Below are 15,174 nucleotides of genomic sequence, written 5' to 3' on the forward strand. Positions count from 1 at the left end.
ACGGCACATCCATATTGTTGATGGTGGTGGTTCGTGCTACCCTATACATGCTCATGTCTGGGGGATCTTGCAAGCATTCCAGGTGTTGCTGCTGGGCGGCCCACACCTCATCGATGACTTCTGTAAATACACACAAAGTACATCCACATTGCATGTTGCAACACACAATTGGTTTAACTTCAATTAAGTAATTATTTAGGTTGAATAAAACTAGTTAATTTATTTTTACAGTGTACAGGCTTAACTAAAACTAAAACTATTTTATAGAGCCCATGCATTTTGGTGTATTCGTTTTACTATTAACTTTATACAAAAAAAGTTATTAAAACATTTGATAGACTTTCATACCAGGTGTTTTAAAGAGGCTCACTCCATTCTCGTCCAGTCCGGCGGGGCCTTTCAGCTCCTCGATGGCCAAATGGACGAGTCGGAACGTTTCCTGAGCCCCAAGAGTCACCCTCCGCACATGGTGCTTCAGCTGTTCCCTCGAGATGTGGTGGCGGACAACGACCTCATCTGAGACCGTAGACATCGTTGCTGGATCTTTTGCTTGGACAGCTTTGATCAGTAGCTCCAAGTCCGTGCGGTTATAGGCCAGCACTGCCCCAGCTAGCGCAGATTTAAATGCAGCGTACTTGGAGTGAGACTCTGTTCGGATGGCTACATCAAAGCGGTGGATCCAGTGAAATATGTCCAGACGCACGATCATTCCATCATCCACCCAAGGCTGGAACAAAACCTCCACTGCTGTACGGCCCTGGGCACGGCAACAACCACGATTCACGTACAGGATTTTAGGAACGGGTTGATTGGCCATCCGAAACCTGTCCACGACACCTCGGCACATCGGACTCAGCTTCTCAGCAGACTCCTCGCAAGTCAGAACAAAGGAAACTACCTGGGAATGCTCGTTTCCGATGCTGGTGAACCACTCGGCAGAGCGTGCACCTTCCCCAGACAGCTTCTTCACCACCTGAAAAACAGGTTTAGGTGGCATAATGCATATTGCATAGGTAGATTCTGTTTTGAGTAATTTATCAACAATGTTTACAGTTGACCGCAATTAAAAATGAATAAAAGCTTTCATGTTTTGCATTGTATGGAATACCATTATGTACTGATTTACATACCTTCTTGGTTGAGTCCATTTTCAGTACAGTGCCAAAAGTGGAGAGGATCTGGCTCCTGTAGTCCTGAACGTTACCAGCCTCTGCCAACAGGAAGGCATGTCGCAAGAGCCGCGCAGAGGGAAGCTCCCTTTGAGGAGATGGAGCCTGGAAAGTGTGCCCTAATGCAGAGACGATCCCTCCGGGTTCCACGAGAGTCATGAGGAGCGTGGTGTACAGGTCCATACGCTGAAGGTGCTCCTCGACGTGACTCTCTTGAATCTGCCGCCACACTTTGACCATCGTGTTACCTTCGGTTCTGTCCCTCAAAAGGCGCACAACGTTTCTATCCACACCGCGCCTGTAAGCAGAGCAACAGTCATTACTTTCTGTTTATTTGGCTTTAACTTGTGTAAAGCGCACACGTCATCGTTCGGTATACTCACTTGCTGGTGAGGATGGCAGGGAACATGGCCTGATGAGCCTCGCTGAGTTGAGTTACAATAGCGGAATCCCATGCTAGCCATCGGCCGAATGCGCTGCCTTCTCCACTTCTGGCTGCCTTTGTACATGGCCCACAGCACAGGACTTCAGTGACCATCGTGTACCAGCTGGACACGTCACAGATGTGTCGTACCTGTTGGTGAAAAAAAAATTAAACACGTGGTAATAAATATTCAACTGTAATGCAATAATTAAAATATGGTTGAGGTGAGACGTACATACCCGGTGGTGGTAGCCAGACTTGTAGAGGTACACATTCTGTCCTCTTCCCACACACTCATCCCCTCGAGGACACTTCAAGGAGTACCTCCACACTCCTACAGGGCGCCACACAAAGACACGGTTCCGGAAAAAGGGCTGTGGAGATGGCACACCACTCCTGACGTAGCCAGGAGGCTCTGGTGGGTAAAACCACATGCGGTCAGACCTCATCACCCGCCGCCTCTTGAACAGACTCGCGTTGTCCTTGTACACCTGAACAGAGGTGAAAAGCCCTCTTTCTGTGTCCTCTTTTAGCCAGGAAATGTCGGCAGGGGGGATTCCGTTGGGCTTTTCCCACAGACGCACCCAACCCTCCAGCTCCACCTGCAACATGCAGCGCATACAAAACATTTACAAAACTTTAAATGTACAGAATATTTTAACTACAAAAATCCTATAAAACACTGTTCTCATTTACACTGTTTATAATAAAAATTACTTTTGCAAGGGATTCCGCAGTCTGCGATGGCAAAGGACAGGCATGAGCCTGGCTTGCGGAGGGGACCTCTGTGGACTGGCTGGGACACTTTTTCTGAGGTGCAGGTTTTTTGGGCAGGGCGGCTGGCTCCGGCTGTTCTGGCTGGACAGTAGTCTCTGACCTCTTCGGCCGAACAGCGGCCTCCCGAGTCTTCTTAGTCTTGTTCTCTGGCCGAGACGGGGACTTTTGAGACTTCAGTGAGTCTAAAAATTCACAAAACAGAGTAGTCCATTATTTTATTATCTTGTCATTTAAATAAAACATGCATGTCTATGAAGTTGCTATCTCCCTTGCCTTCCACACGCTGGCTAGCAGCAACCAGTTCCATGTCATCACCTTGCCACGATGAGGGATCAAACTTAGAGGTGCCTGCCTGCAGTTGCTGGACAAAGAAAAAGGAGTACAAAGTAAAAACATCTGGTTGATATTGTTATTGTTAAAAAATAAAATCACTGATTGAACAGTTTTCATGTACTACACTATGCTGTCCATTTACTCTGCAATTCTTCTATTTTCCTGTTTACACTTACTTGGTCCTTATCAGAAACAAACTTCCTGAACCTCTTCATCTGCACACTTGTGATGTGGGTCACTGGTGTGTGTAGCCACCTTCTCACAGAATTGTATGCCTTTTTAATAAGCTCCCTCTGATCAGCAGTAAACTGCTCTGGCCTGTCCTTTTGGGTAGGATACTGCCTGTAGAGTTCCCACATCTCTATAAAGGTGTGATCCTCAAACCCTCTCTGACCATAGATGCACCTGTCGATGTTAGCCTCGAGTACAATGGAGACTGGCGGGAAACTCTCTGCGTATTCTGTGAGGAAGTCTTTCACCCACCGGTTCAGTACCTCCCCCTTTTTCGGTGGGTCGGCCACCTCTGCCCTGTGCTTGTCAATTATACTGGAATCATATAAAACAACTTAGTACTGTCATAGTTTATGCAACTGCGAATGAGAGACGTTATTTACAAAGACTAAAAATTAACACTTGATAACAGCCGTAGTTTTACGCAAACACATATTCAGGTAACTTCTTTAAAGCACACTATTTAAGATGCACAGCTAATAATGGAATTTAATATAATACTGCTTACTACTTCATGTAGCCCACATCATTTGCCACTAGCCAGTGGAAAGGGCCATTCTCGTACTGGCCAAATGGCACAACCAGCCTTCCCAGGCACATCTGATTTGATGGCGCAGGAATCCCCTCTGCTCGAAGGAGCTTCTCAGCATGGGCCAGTGCTGTGGTCTCGTGTAGAAGCTCCTGTGGAGGTTTGGGGAAGACCTTTTTTTTGTCCCTGTAGCATCGGGCCTCTTTAGTTGCCACCAGTATGGCCTGCTGACGATGAACAGGGGCATCTGGATTTACAATGCGGACCGTTGGGATCGCCATCCTCAGCTGTAGCTAAACACACACACACACACACACACACACACACAATGTTGAAAGAAGAGTTCAGATCCTTTGTTCAATTACCAACACACAATTGTAAAAACATACCGTTATAAGTAAGTCTGACATGTATAAAAATACTACATGTGTAAAAGTATTAGAAGCGAAATGTGGTAGTAATAGTATAATAATGTAGTATTAAAGTACCAGTTTGGATTCTGTCACCACTAAATTATTAATGGTGAAGTATCTAAAAAGTAAGCAGCAAGTTGGGTATGCTGGGGGTGCAGCTAGTACATACTATTGTACCTACAGTTTTATATACAGCTATACATTATCTAGACAAAGGTAGACGCCAATTAACTGTTACTTTAGAAATTATGGGAACACAAAAAAGTTTGTCCAGCTTTTAGATTTTGGAGGATTGCTGTCAGGATTTGATTTCATTCAGTGTGTCAGTGTGTGTAAGCAAAAAGATTGCTTTAACTGAAAATTTACAACAATTCTGAAAGTAAGTATGGGGAGGATATTAACTGAGCACGGCCGGGGTAAGGGCTCTTGACTGCGTGTGGGGCTGCGGGAGTACCTCTCTCCACACCACTGGCTGACCCACACACTGGTCTGCAGGACAAGGAACACACGTCCAGCAGGTCTTTCGTAGGGAGGTGGTCTGCTACCGGAAAACCCTGAAATTAAAAGAGGTTAGCAAAATAGTGAGGGTTAGGAAAATAGTGTCAGAGAGACATTTTTGTGAGGATATGATTGCATACAGTAGGCAAAAAGATGATCCAGCTGGCAGTACAAACACACGTCCAGAGGGTCTTCACTAGGAAGGTAGTTCTCGATCCAATATCTCTGAAATGGAAAGAAGGTTAAGAAAATAGACAAAGACAAATTTACAGATGCCATCCAGGGCTACGCTTAATCCCTGTCCCTGTAATCAGTCCATATTCTAGATAGAGTTAAAAGCAAAGACACATTATATGAGCAATGTTGAAATTCATTTATAATTTCTTCCAAAATCAAGGTATTAAAAACGTGAGTAAACGTGAGTAAATGTGCGTGGGAAAAACTTTCTACTAGATTTTAAAGTATTTCTAGATTTTAAAGCATTTCTAGATTTTAAAGCATTTCTGAGGGATCTGATTGCACACAGTGACGAGCTTTAGTGAGGTTGGGATGTTGGATGGAGCACCATCATTCCCAAAACACATTTATACACCTTTCTGCACCTTTATGGCATTCGCTATGGTGTCCGTAGCTTGTAGCTATATAAAAACTAGATGAAATTGTAATTTTAACTATTTTTAAGGTGAAGTGCAGACCCACAGTGAAATACAGAGATTGCCCCCAACGTATTTAGTGCTCGCATCATTCAGCCTCGTGTAACTGAACACATTTAACGCGATACTTAACTGAAACTGACATAACTGAAGCCGGGGTGGGTTAAAAAACATGTAGATATAGTTATTTAATTAGTTATTAACCTAGCTAGTTAAGTTAACAGATCTCCGACCTGGAGTAAGCTACGGAGATATAGCTAATATAGCTAATTAGAGATCAACTTGCCGTCCAAAGAGCTCTCTAGAAGGCTAGCTAACTAATTAATGGTGTTATTCAAACATCGATTTGAAGAAACATGAACTTTATCCACTAAATATGTGTTTAAATTTTATTTTTTAACAGACTGACTTACCGCACATTCGCGTCCGTCAAAGCTATCAGCGCAGCGCCGAACGACGACCCGCGATTGGTCCGGACTCGTCTAGGGCGGTAGTATTCAAATATCGGCAATCGGATTGGTGTAGAGTCTACAGTGACCGTAGACTCGACCGTAGACTCCCAATCAGATCGCGTAATTCGACCGTAGACTACCAATCAGGAGCCGTAACTGTCTACAGTCACCGTAGACTTTGCACTACCGTAGACACAAAGCCTGCGAATGGGGATGCGCCGTACCGTAGTGCAATTTCCTCGCGATGTGATTGGATAATTGTCTACGTTCATGATGCTGTATGTGTCGATTTATACGTCAGTGGGAGGGACAGAGTTTGAGGGCGCTGATTGGTTGTTTGTCTGTCAAACCTCTAATCCACGTGTGTTTTGTGTTTTCCTGGAGTTGGAGAACGCTGATTGGTTGTCTGTCAATCCTCTAATCCACGTGTGTTTTGTGTTTTCCTGACAGCTGCTGTCTGTTGCCGTTTCACCGGGCGAACTGTGAATCCCTTTGAAGGCACGTTTTCCAGGGACGATAGTATGTTCAGAGACTATTTATTGTGGTGCTTTATTCCTCTTATATTTCATCTATTTCGTCCAAGTTAACTATATTAATAGTTTGTTTTGTTGAGTGTGTGTGGTTTTCTTTTTGGATTTGTTTCATATTGTGTTTCTATTAACACACAACTCTGGCTGAATGCTGTTACAACGCCAATTCCCCGAGATTGAGTAAATATCTCAATCATCATTGTTCCCTGTATATATCTACTCTTTACATCTTGCTTTCAGCTTATATTTTTAAAGTCTATTTATATTGTTTATTTTAACTTTGTGATGTTTGTCTTATATATTTTGCTGTTTTTTTATGATCAAAGCTGTATGTACTGCGTATGACAAATAAACTTTAAACTTAAACTTATGGCTTATGACTGTGTGCGTGTCTACTTTGTGACATAGCTATAAATTTTATTCTTATATTGATTTTCATAATACATAGGAAATCAGTTATTTATTTCCAACCCATTTTGAATTTGATTTGACAAGTTTAGAATTATTATTGGAAGGCCTAAAATGTTTTTTTTTAAATATGTACATTTATGAAAAATGACCAACAATTGTTCAAACAAACAAATTTTATCAAGGATGACAGTGTTTCAATAACAAATTTAGTATTAGAATTAATAAGAATATAAAGTCATTAAAATGAACACTACCAACAATTTTTACATGAAGAGGTACATAGTTACAAAGCTTTTTTTTACATAAAACTAACATAACATAAATAAACTGTTAAACAGTGCTAAGGTGTAGACAATTTTAAGGGCCATCATTGAATGATTAAGAACAAAGTGCCATAAAATTAAAACTACAGTATAAACAGTGCAACCATGATGTAACTGAATTTTCCCTACCCGCATCAAGTTATCAATTAAGTGCATGAAATGGGGAACGCAGTACACAATACAGCACAAATAAAATGAACAAGCATTAGCATTAGAATGATTAAGAAATTAAAGTCATTAAAATAAACACTATCAACAACTTTTACATTAAGATGCACATATTTACAAACACAGCTTTTTTTCCCTCCAGAACATATTAAATATAAGGCTACCAAGACACAAGAGTGCTAAAGCTTAGACAATTTAAGGGCTATCATTGAATGATTAAGAACAAAGTGGCATAAAATTAAAACTATGTACAATGTAGATGCGGTGTAGGTGCGTTCATGCTGTAATTGTGATTTAAGTGCAGAAAACAGGAAACACAGTACAAAGACAGCACTAATCTAGGTAACAAATTTAGCATTAAAACGATTAAGAATATAAAGTCTTAAAAATGAACACCATCAACAACTTTTATATTAAGATGCACATATTTACAAATAAACCTTTTTTTCCCACTAACCTAGAACTTTTAAATTAAAACTATTTACAAAGTCCAACCATGCTGTATTTACAGAATTATTACAGGTCAATTGTCCAACATGTCAACAACAGAGGTGAAATGTTCATAGCTATCGTACACCCTGTTGTTCAGACCTCTTGACGGGGACATCATTTTTACAGGGCAGAAGCTCTTTTTTTTGTATTTTTTATGTCCCTGGGTTGGCTGATCACAGATTGTGCAGACAGGGAGATTTTGCACTCGTGAAAGTCTGGCTCCTACTTCTGAAGGCTGTTCCTTCAGCTTGCGCTTGTATTGTGTAGCTCTCGCCCACAGTGAAGAACTGCACGTACTGTGCGAAGTGCTACTGGTCTGCGTGGCAGGTTTTAAGGGCACAGTCGAAGGGACTGATGTGGGTGGACCAGCAATTGCAGAAGCTGAAGTAGACTCAGGCACAGGTCTGGTGATGGTACAGGTGGCAGGTGTTTTCCTTACCAGCAGTGGCAGTGGTGCAGGTGGTGGCAGTGTTGGATGAGGACGGGAGAGAGTCATAATGTCTGTTCTTTCCTTTAACCTCTTTGTCCCTGCCATGCTAGGTGTGGGCACATATTCCATCATTGGGTAGTCTGGTGGTGGGAGGACTGCCGGCTGGAGCGGTGCTGGAGGAAGGTCTGCAGACGAGATGGAGGTGGTCTTTGTAATGGTGGAAGGCTGTTTTGTGGAATGCAGGTTAAGGATTCTCTCTTGGCAACGGATGAAGTCTCGTACGGTCTTGACGTTGATTTTTGGCAAAGGAATTCCTGCCCTGCACAGGACTGGATCCTCTGCCAATATCCGGTGCTGAATTCGCTCGTACGCCTTTAAGATGGTACTCTTCTCAGGGCTGGTGCGAGAACCTTGAGGTAATTGCAACCACAACAGTTTCACCAGGGTGTACATCAGCCTGTTCTTCTGAGCACTGATGTCCTGTTGTGCCGGTGCATAGCGCTTGGCCATCTTCATCCTCTGTACCACAGCAGCCTCAACAAGATCGTCCCTTTTGGTGCGACAGTAGAGGGTATTGCCCCAGTGTGTTCTGTACATCTGGTTGAACTGCTGTGGCTGTTTGTCATGCTCCTCCACTGCATTCCAGGCTTCGAGAACCCTGTTTCTCTGGTCAGTGGTAAGCGACAGCTTGTCTTCAATTAGGCTAATCTCAACCAGCACAGAGCAGAATGATTCTAGTTCTTTAAAACCAGGGAGAGGGTTTGAACTGCAGGCATCCTCCTGTAAAAAAAAAAACAAAAAAAAAACAAATGAATACACGGTCTCTTTTTTGCAGCAACCACTGCACATTAAATTCTGGCAGACACACAGGTACTTACAAAGGCTGGAGGGTGAACAGTGGAGGTTTCGTCACTGGTAAGAGTGATGTGGGGCAGATCAGCATCCAGGACACCCTTGTCCACTTCTACGTCACTCTGGTATGCCTCATCAGCTTCATCTGGATCAAGCTGCCCAGGCTGAACCACCTCCTCCTCTGGACTGGGTCCATCGTCGGCAATGTCCTGAAGAGAGAAAGGCTCCCCACTGCTCTGACTGAACAAATACTCCAACCCGAGCAGCTCAGCAGAATGGACATCAACAGAAGCCCGGAAATTCTCCTCCACAGGCTCTCCAAACAGCTGCTGACAACGGGCGTTGAGGCGATCGATCAGAGGTGCAGAGTATATTCTGTGGTGTCGCCCTTTGCCACCAAACACAGCATCGGAGGTCCTGTCTGAATTCCAGCGCGCGATACCGCTTATCAGGTAAACCTGATAGGGGCGTGCAGCACAGTGGGGACCTGAACATTGCAATAAAACATATTAGAATATTTACACAATTAAATGTTACATTTGTTACAAGAATAAAGACTACACTTGCATAAGTTGCATACCTGGAATCATATTTGGAAGTGATTTGTGGAAACCCTCCAGGCTGTTGCTTCCACGAAGACATTTATAGAACGGCACATCCACATTGTTGATGGTGGTGGTTCGTGCTACCCTATACATGCTCATGTCTGGGGGATCTTGCAAGCATTCCAGGTGTCGCTGCTGGGCGGCCCACACCTCATCGATGACTTCTGTAAATACACACAAAATACATCCACATTACATGTTGCAACACACAATTGGTTTAACTTCAATTAAGTAATTATTTAGGTTGAATAAAACTAGTTAATTTATTTTTACAGTGTACAGGCTTAACTAAAACTAAAACTATTTTATAGAGCCCATGCATTTGGTGTATTCGTTTTACTATTAACTTTATACAAAAAAAGTTATTAAAACATTTGATAGACTTTCATACCAGGTGTTTTAAAGAGGCTCACTCCATTCTCGTCCAGTCCGGCGGGGCCTTTCAGCTCCTCGATGGCCAAATGGACGAGTCGGAACGTTTCCTGAGCCCCAAGAGTCACCCTCCGCACATGGTGCTTCAGCTGTTCCCTCGAGATGTGGTGGCGGACAACGACCTCATCTGAGACCGTAGACATCGTTGCTGGATCTTTTGCTCGGACAGCTTTGATGAGTAGCTCCAAGTCCGTGCGGTTATAGGCCAGCACTGCCCCAGCTAGCGCAGATTTAAATGCAGCGTACTTGGAGTGAGACTCTGTTCGGATGGCTACATCAAAGCGGTGGATCCAGTGAAATATGTCCAGACGCACGATCATTCCATCATCCACCCAAGGCTGGAACAAAACTTCCACTGCTGTACGGCCCTGGGCACGGCAACAACCACGATCCACGCACAGGATTTTAGGAACGGGTTGATTGGCCATCCGAAACCTGTCCACGACACCTAGGCACATCGGACTCAGCTTCTCAGCAGACTCCTCGCATGTCAGAACAAAGGAAACTACCTGGGAATGCTCGTTTCCGATGCTGGTGAACCACTCGGCAGAGCGTGCACCTTCCCCAGACAGCTTCTTCACCACCTGAAAAACAGGTTTAGGTGGCATAATGCATATTGCATAGGTAGATTCTGTTTTGAGTAATTTATCAACAATGTTTACAGTTGACCCCAATTAAAAATGAATAAAAGCTTTCATGTTTTGCATTGTACGGAATACCATTATGTACTGATTTACATACCTTCTTGGTTGAGTCCATTTTCAGTACAGTGCCAAAAGTGGAGAGGATCTGGCTCCTGTAGTCCTGAATGTTACCAGCCTCTGCCAACAGGAAGGCATGTCGCAAGAGCCGCGCAGAGGGAAGCTCCCTTTGAGGAGATGGAGCCTGGAAAGTGTGCCCTAATGCAGAGACGATCCCTCCGGGTTCCACGAGAGTCATGAGGAGCGTGGTGTACAGGTCCACACGCTGAAGGTGCTCCTCGACGTGACTCTCTTGAATCTGCCGCCACACTTTGACCATCGTGTTCCCTTCGGTTCTGTCCCTCAAAAGGCGCACAACGTTTCTATCCACACCGCGCCTGTAAGCAGAGCAACGGTCGTTACTTTCTGTTTATTTGGCTTTAACTTGTGTAAAGCGCACACGTCATCGTTCGGTATACTCACTTGCTGGTGAGGATGGCAGGGAACATGGCCTGATGAGCCTCGCTGAGTTGAGTTACAATAGCGGAATCCCATGCTAGCCATCGGCCGAATGCGCTGCCTTCTCCACTTCTGGCTGCCTTTGTACATGGCCCACAGCACAGGACTTCAGTGACCATCGTGTACCAGCTGGACACGTCACAGATGTGTCGTACCTGTTGGTGAAAAAAAAATTAAACACGTGGTAATAAATATTCAACTGTAATGCAATAATTAAAATATGGTTGAGGTGAGATGTACATACCCGGTGGTGGTAGCCAGACTTGTAGAGGTACACATTCTGTCCTCTTCCCACACACTCATCCCCTCGAGGACACTTCAAGGAGTACCTCCACACTCCTACAGGGCGCCACACAAAGACACGGTTCCGGAAAAAGGGCTGTGGAGATGGCACACCACTCCTGACGTAGCCAGGAGGCTCTGGTGGGTAAAACCACATGCGGTCAGACCTCATCACCCGCCGCCTCTTGAACAGACCCGCGTTGTCCTTGTACACCTGAACAGAGGTGAAAAGCCCTCTTTCTGTGTCCTCTTTTAGCCAGGAAATGTCGGCAGGGGGGATTCCGTTGGGCTTTTCCCACAGACGCACCCAACCCTCCAGCTCCACCTGCAACATGCAGCGCATACAAAACATTTACAAAACTTTAAATGTACAGAATATTTTAACTACAAAAATCCTATAAAACACTGTTCTCATTTACACTGTTTATAATAAAAATTACTTTTGCAAGGGATTCCGCAGTCTGTGAAGGCAAAGGACAGGCATGAGCCTGGCTTGCGGAGGGGACCTCTGTGGACTGGCTGGGACACTTTTTCTGAGGTGCAGGTTTTTTGGGCAGGGCGGCTGGCTCCGGCTGTTCTGGCTGGACAGTAGTCTCTGACCTCTTCGGCCGAACAGCGGCCTCCCGAGTCTTCTTAGTCTTGTTCTCTGGCCGAGACGGGGACTTTTGAGACTTCAGTGAGTCTAAAAATTCACAAAACAGAGTAGTCCATTATTTTATTATCTTGTCATTTAAATAAAACATGCATGTCTATGAAGTTGCTATCTCCCTTGCCTTCCACACGCTGGCTAGCAGCAACCAGTTCCATGTCATCACCTTGCCACGATGAGGGATCAAACTTAGAGGTGCCTGCCTGCAGTTGCTGGACAAAGAAAAAGGAGTAAAAACATCTGGTTGATATTGTTATTGTTAAAAAATAAAATCACTGATTGAACAGTTTTCATGTACTACACTATGCTGTCCATTTACTCTGCAATTCTTCTATTTTCCTGTTTACACTTACTTGGTCCTTATCAGAAACAAACTTCCTGAACCTCTTCATCTGCACACTTGTGATGTGGGTCACTGGTGTGTGTAGCCACCTTCTCACAGAATTGTATGCCTTTTTAATAAGCTCCCTCTGATCAGCAGTAAACTGCTCTGGCCTGTCCTTTTGGGTAGGATACTGCCTGTAGAGTTCCCACATCTCTATAAAGGTGTGATCCTCAAACCCTCTCTGACCATAGATGCACCTGTCGATGTTAGCCTCGAGTACAATGGAGACTGGCGGGAAACTCTCTGCGTATTCTGTGAGGAAGTCTTTCACCCACCGGTTCAGTACCTCCCCCTTTTTCGGTGGGTCGGCCACCTCTGCCCTGTGCTTGTCAATTATACTGGAATCATATAAAACAACTTAGTACTGTCATAGTTTATGCAACTGCGAATGAGAGACGTTATTTACAAAGACTAAAAATTAACACTTGATAACAGCCGTAGTTTTACGCAAACACATATTCAGGTAACTTCTTTAAAGCACACTATTTAAGATGCACAGCTAATAATGGAATTTAATATAATACTGCTTACTACTTCATGTAGCCCACATCATTTGCCACTAGCCAGTGGAAAGGGCCATTCTCGTACTGGCCAAATGGCACAACCAGCCTTCCCAGGCACATCTGATTTGATGGCGCAGGAATCCCCTCTGCTCGAAGGAGCTTCTCAGCATGGGCCAGTGCTGTGGTCTCGTGTAGAAGCTCCTGTGGAGGTTTGGGGAAGACCTTTTTTTTGTCCCTGTAGCATCGGGCCTCTTTAGTTGCCACCAGTATGGCCTGCTGACGATGAACAGGGGCATCTGGATTTACAATGCGGACCGTTGGGATCGCCATCCTCAGCTGTAGCTAAACACACACACACACACACACACACACACACACACACACACACACACACAATGTTGAAAGAAGAGTTCAGATCCTTTGTTCAATTACCAACACACAATTGTAAAAACATACCGTTATAAGTAAGTCTGACATGTATAAAAATACTACATGTGTAAAAGTATTAGAAGCGAAATGTGGTAGTAATAGTATAATAATGTAGTATTAAAGTATTAAAGTAAGTTTGGATTCTGTCACCACTAAATTATTAATGGTGAAGTATCTAAAAAGTAAGCAGCAAGTTGGGTATGCTGGGGGTGCAGCTAGTACATACTATTGTACGTACAGTTTTATATACAGCTATACATTATCTAGACAAAGGTAGACGCCAATTAACTGTTACTTTAGAAATTATGGGAACACAAAAAAGTTTGTCCAGCTTTTAGATTTTGGAGGATTGCTGTCAGGATTTGATTTCATTCAGTGTGTCAGTGTGTGTAAGCAAAAAGATTGCTTTAACTGAAAATTTACAACAATTCTGAAAGTAAGTATGGGGAGGATATTAACTGAGCACGGCCGGGGTAAGGGCTCTTGACTGCGTGTGGGGCTGCGGGAGTACCTCTCTCCACACCACTGGCTGACCCACACACTGGTCTGCAGGACAAGGAACACACGTCCAGCAGGTCTTTCGTAGGGAGGTGGTCTGCTACCGGAAAACCCTGAAATTAAAAGAGGTTAGCAAAATAGTGAGGGTTAGGAAAATAGTGTCAGAGAGACATTTTTGTGAGGATATGATTGCATACAGTAGGCAAAAAGATGATACAGCTGGCAGTACAAACACACGTCCAGAGGGTCTTCACTAGGAAGGTAGTTCTCGATCCAATATCTCTGAAATGGAAAGAAGGTTAAGAAAATAGACAAAGACAAATTTACAGATGCCATCCAGGGCTACGCTTAATCCCTGTCCCTGTAATCAGTCCATATTCTAGATAGAGTTAAAAGCAAAGACACATTATATGAGCAATGTTGAAATTCATTTATAATTTCTTCCAAAATCAAGGTATTAAAAACGTGAGTAAATGTGCGTGGGAAAAACTTTCTACTAGATTTTAAAGCATTTCTAGATTTTAAAGCATTTCTAGATTTTAAAGCATTTCTGAGGGATCTGATTGCACACAGTGACGAGCTTTAGTGAGGTTGGGATGTTGGATGGAGCACCATCATTCCCAAAACACATTTATACACCTTTCTGCACCTTTATGGCATTCGCTATGGTGTCCGTAGCTTGTAGCTATATAAAAACTAGATGAAATGGTAATTTTAACTATTTTTAAGGTGAAGTGCAGACCCACAGTGAAATACAGAGATTGCCCCCAACGTATTTAGTGCTCGCATCATTCAGCCTCGTGTAACTGAACACATTTAACGCGATACTTAACTGAAACTGACATAACTGAAGCCGGGGTGGGTTAAAAAACATGTAGATATAGTTATTTAATTAGTTATTAACCTAGCTAGTTAAGTTAACAGATCTCCGACCTGGAGTAAGCTACGGAGATATAGCTAATATAGCTAATTAGAGATCAACTTGCCGTCCAAAGAGCTCTCTAGAAGGCTAGCTAACTAATTAATGGTGTTATTCAAACATCGATTTGAAGAAACATGAACTTTATCCACTAAATATGTGTATAAATTTTATTTTTTAACAGACTGACTTACCGCACATTCGCGTCCGTCAAAGCTATCAGCGCAGCGCCGAACGACGACCCGCGATTGGTCCGGACTCGTCTAGGGCGGTAGTATTCAAATATCGGCAATCGGATTGGTGTAGAGTCTACAGTGACCGTAGACTCGACCGTAGACTCCCAATCAGATCGCGTAATTCGACCGTAGACTACCAATCAGGAGCCGTAACTGTCTACAGTCACCGTAGACTTTGCACTACCGTAGACACAAAGCCTGCGAATTCCCCAAATGCGGGAATCTCGACTGCATAATTTCTGGTAGTGGGGGACTGCGTGCGCGCTCTCCCCTGACGTGCTTCTGTGACCAATGTAGAGTTGTGTTTCTGCGGCTTTGTGTTTGGCTGAGCAAAGTGTTGGGAAAGCAGCTG

At 43.8% G+C, this 15,174-nt stretch overlaps 1 protein-coding gene across 1 annotated transcript; it reads right to left on the reverse strand.

Moving 5' to 3' along the window:
- Nucleotides 1-51: 51 nt before the first annotated feature.
- Nucleotides 52-13,077, reverse strand: LOC125780526 (uncharacterized). Its single transcript, XM_049467453.1, has 9 exons — nt 12,769-13,077; nt 12,449-12,575; nt 11,977-12,055; nt 11,644-11,885; nt 11,166-11,528; nt 1,553-1,743; nt 1,131-1,467; nt 371-973; nt 52-120 (listed from the first exon to the last, which is right to left on the reverse strand). Exons 1-9 carry the CDS (start codon nt 13,068-13,070, stop codon nt 52-54), a joined length of 2,313 nt encoding a protein of 770 aa, XP_049323410.1. The 5' UTR covers nt 13,071-13,077.
- Between the last annotated feature and the right edge of the window lie 2,097 nt (nt 13,078-15,174).

Source organism: Astyanax mexicanus, chromosome 18 (genome assembly GCF_023375975.1).
Source record: "Astyanax mexicanus isolate ESR-SI-001 chromosome 18, AstMex3_surface, whole genome shotgun sequence".
NCBI classification, from domain to species: Eukaryota; Metazoa; Chordata; class Actinopteri; order Characiformes; family Acestrorhamphidae; genus Astyanax; species Astyanax mexicanus.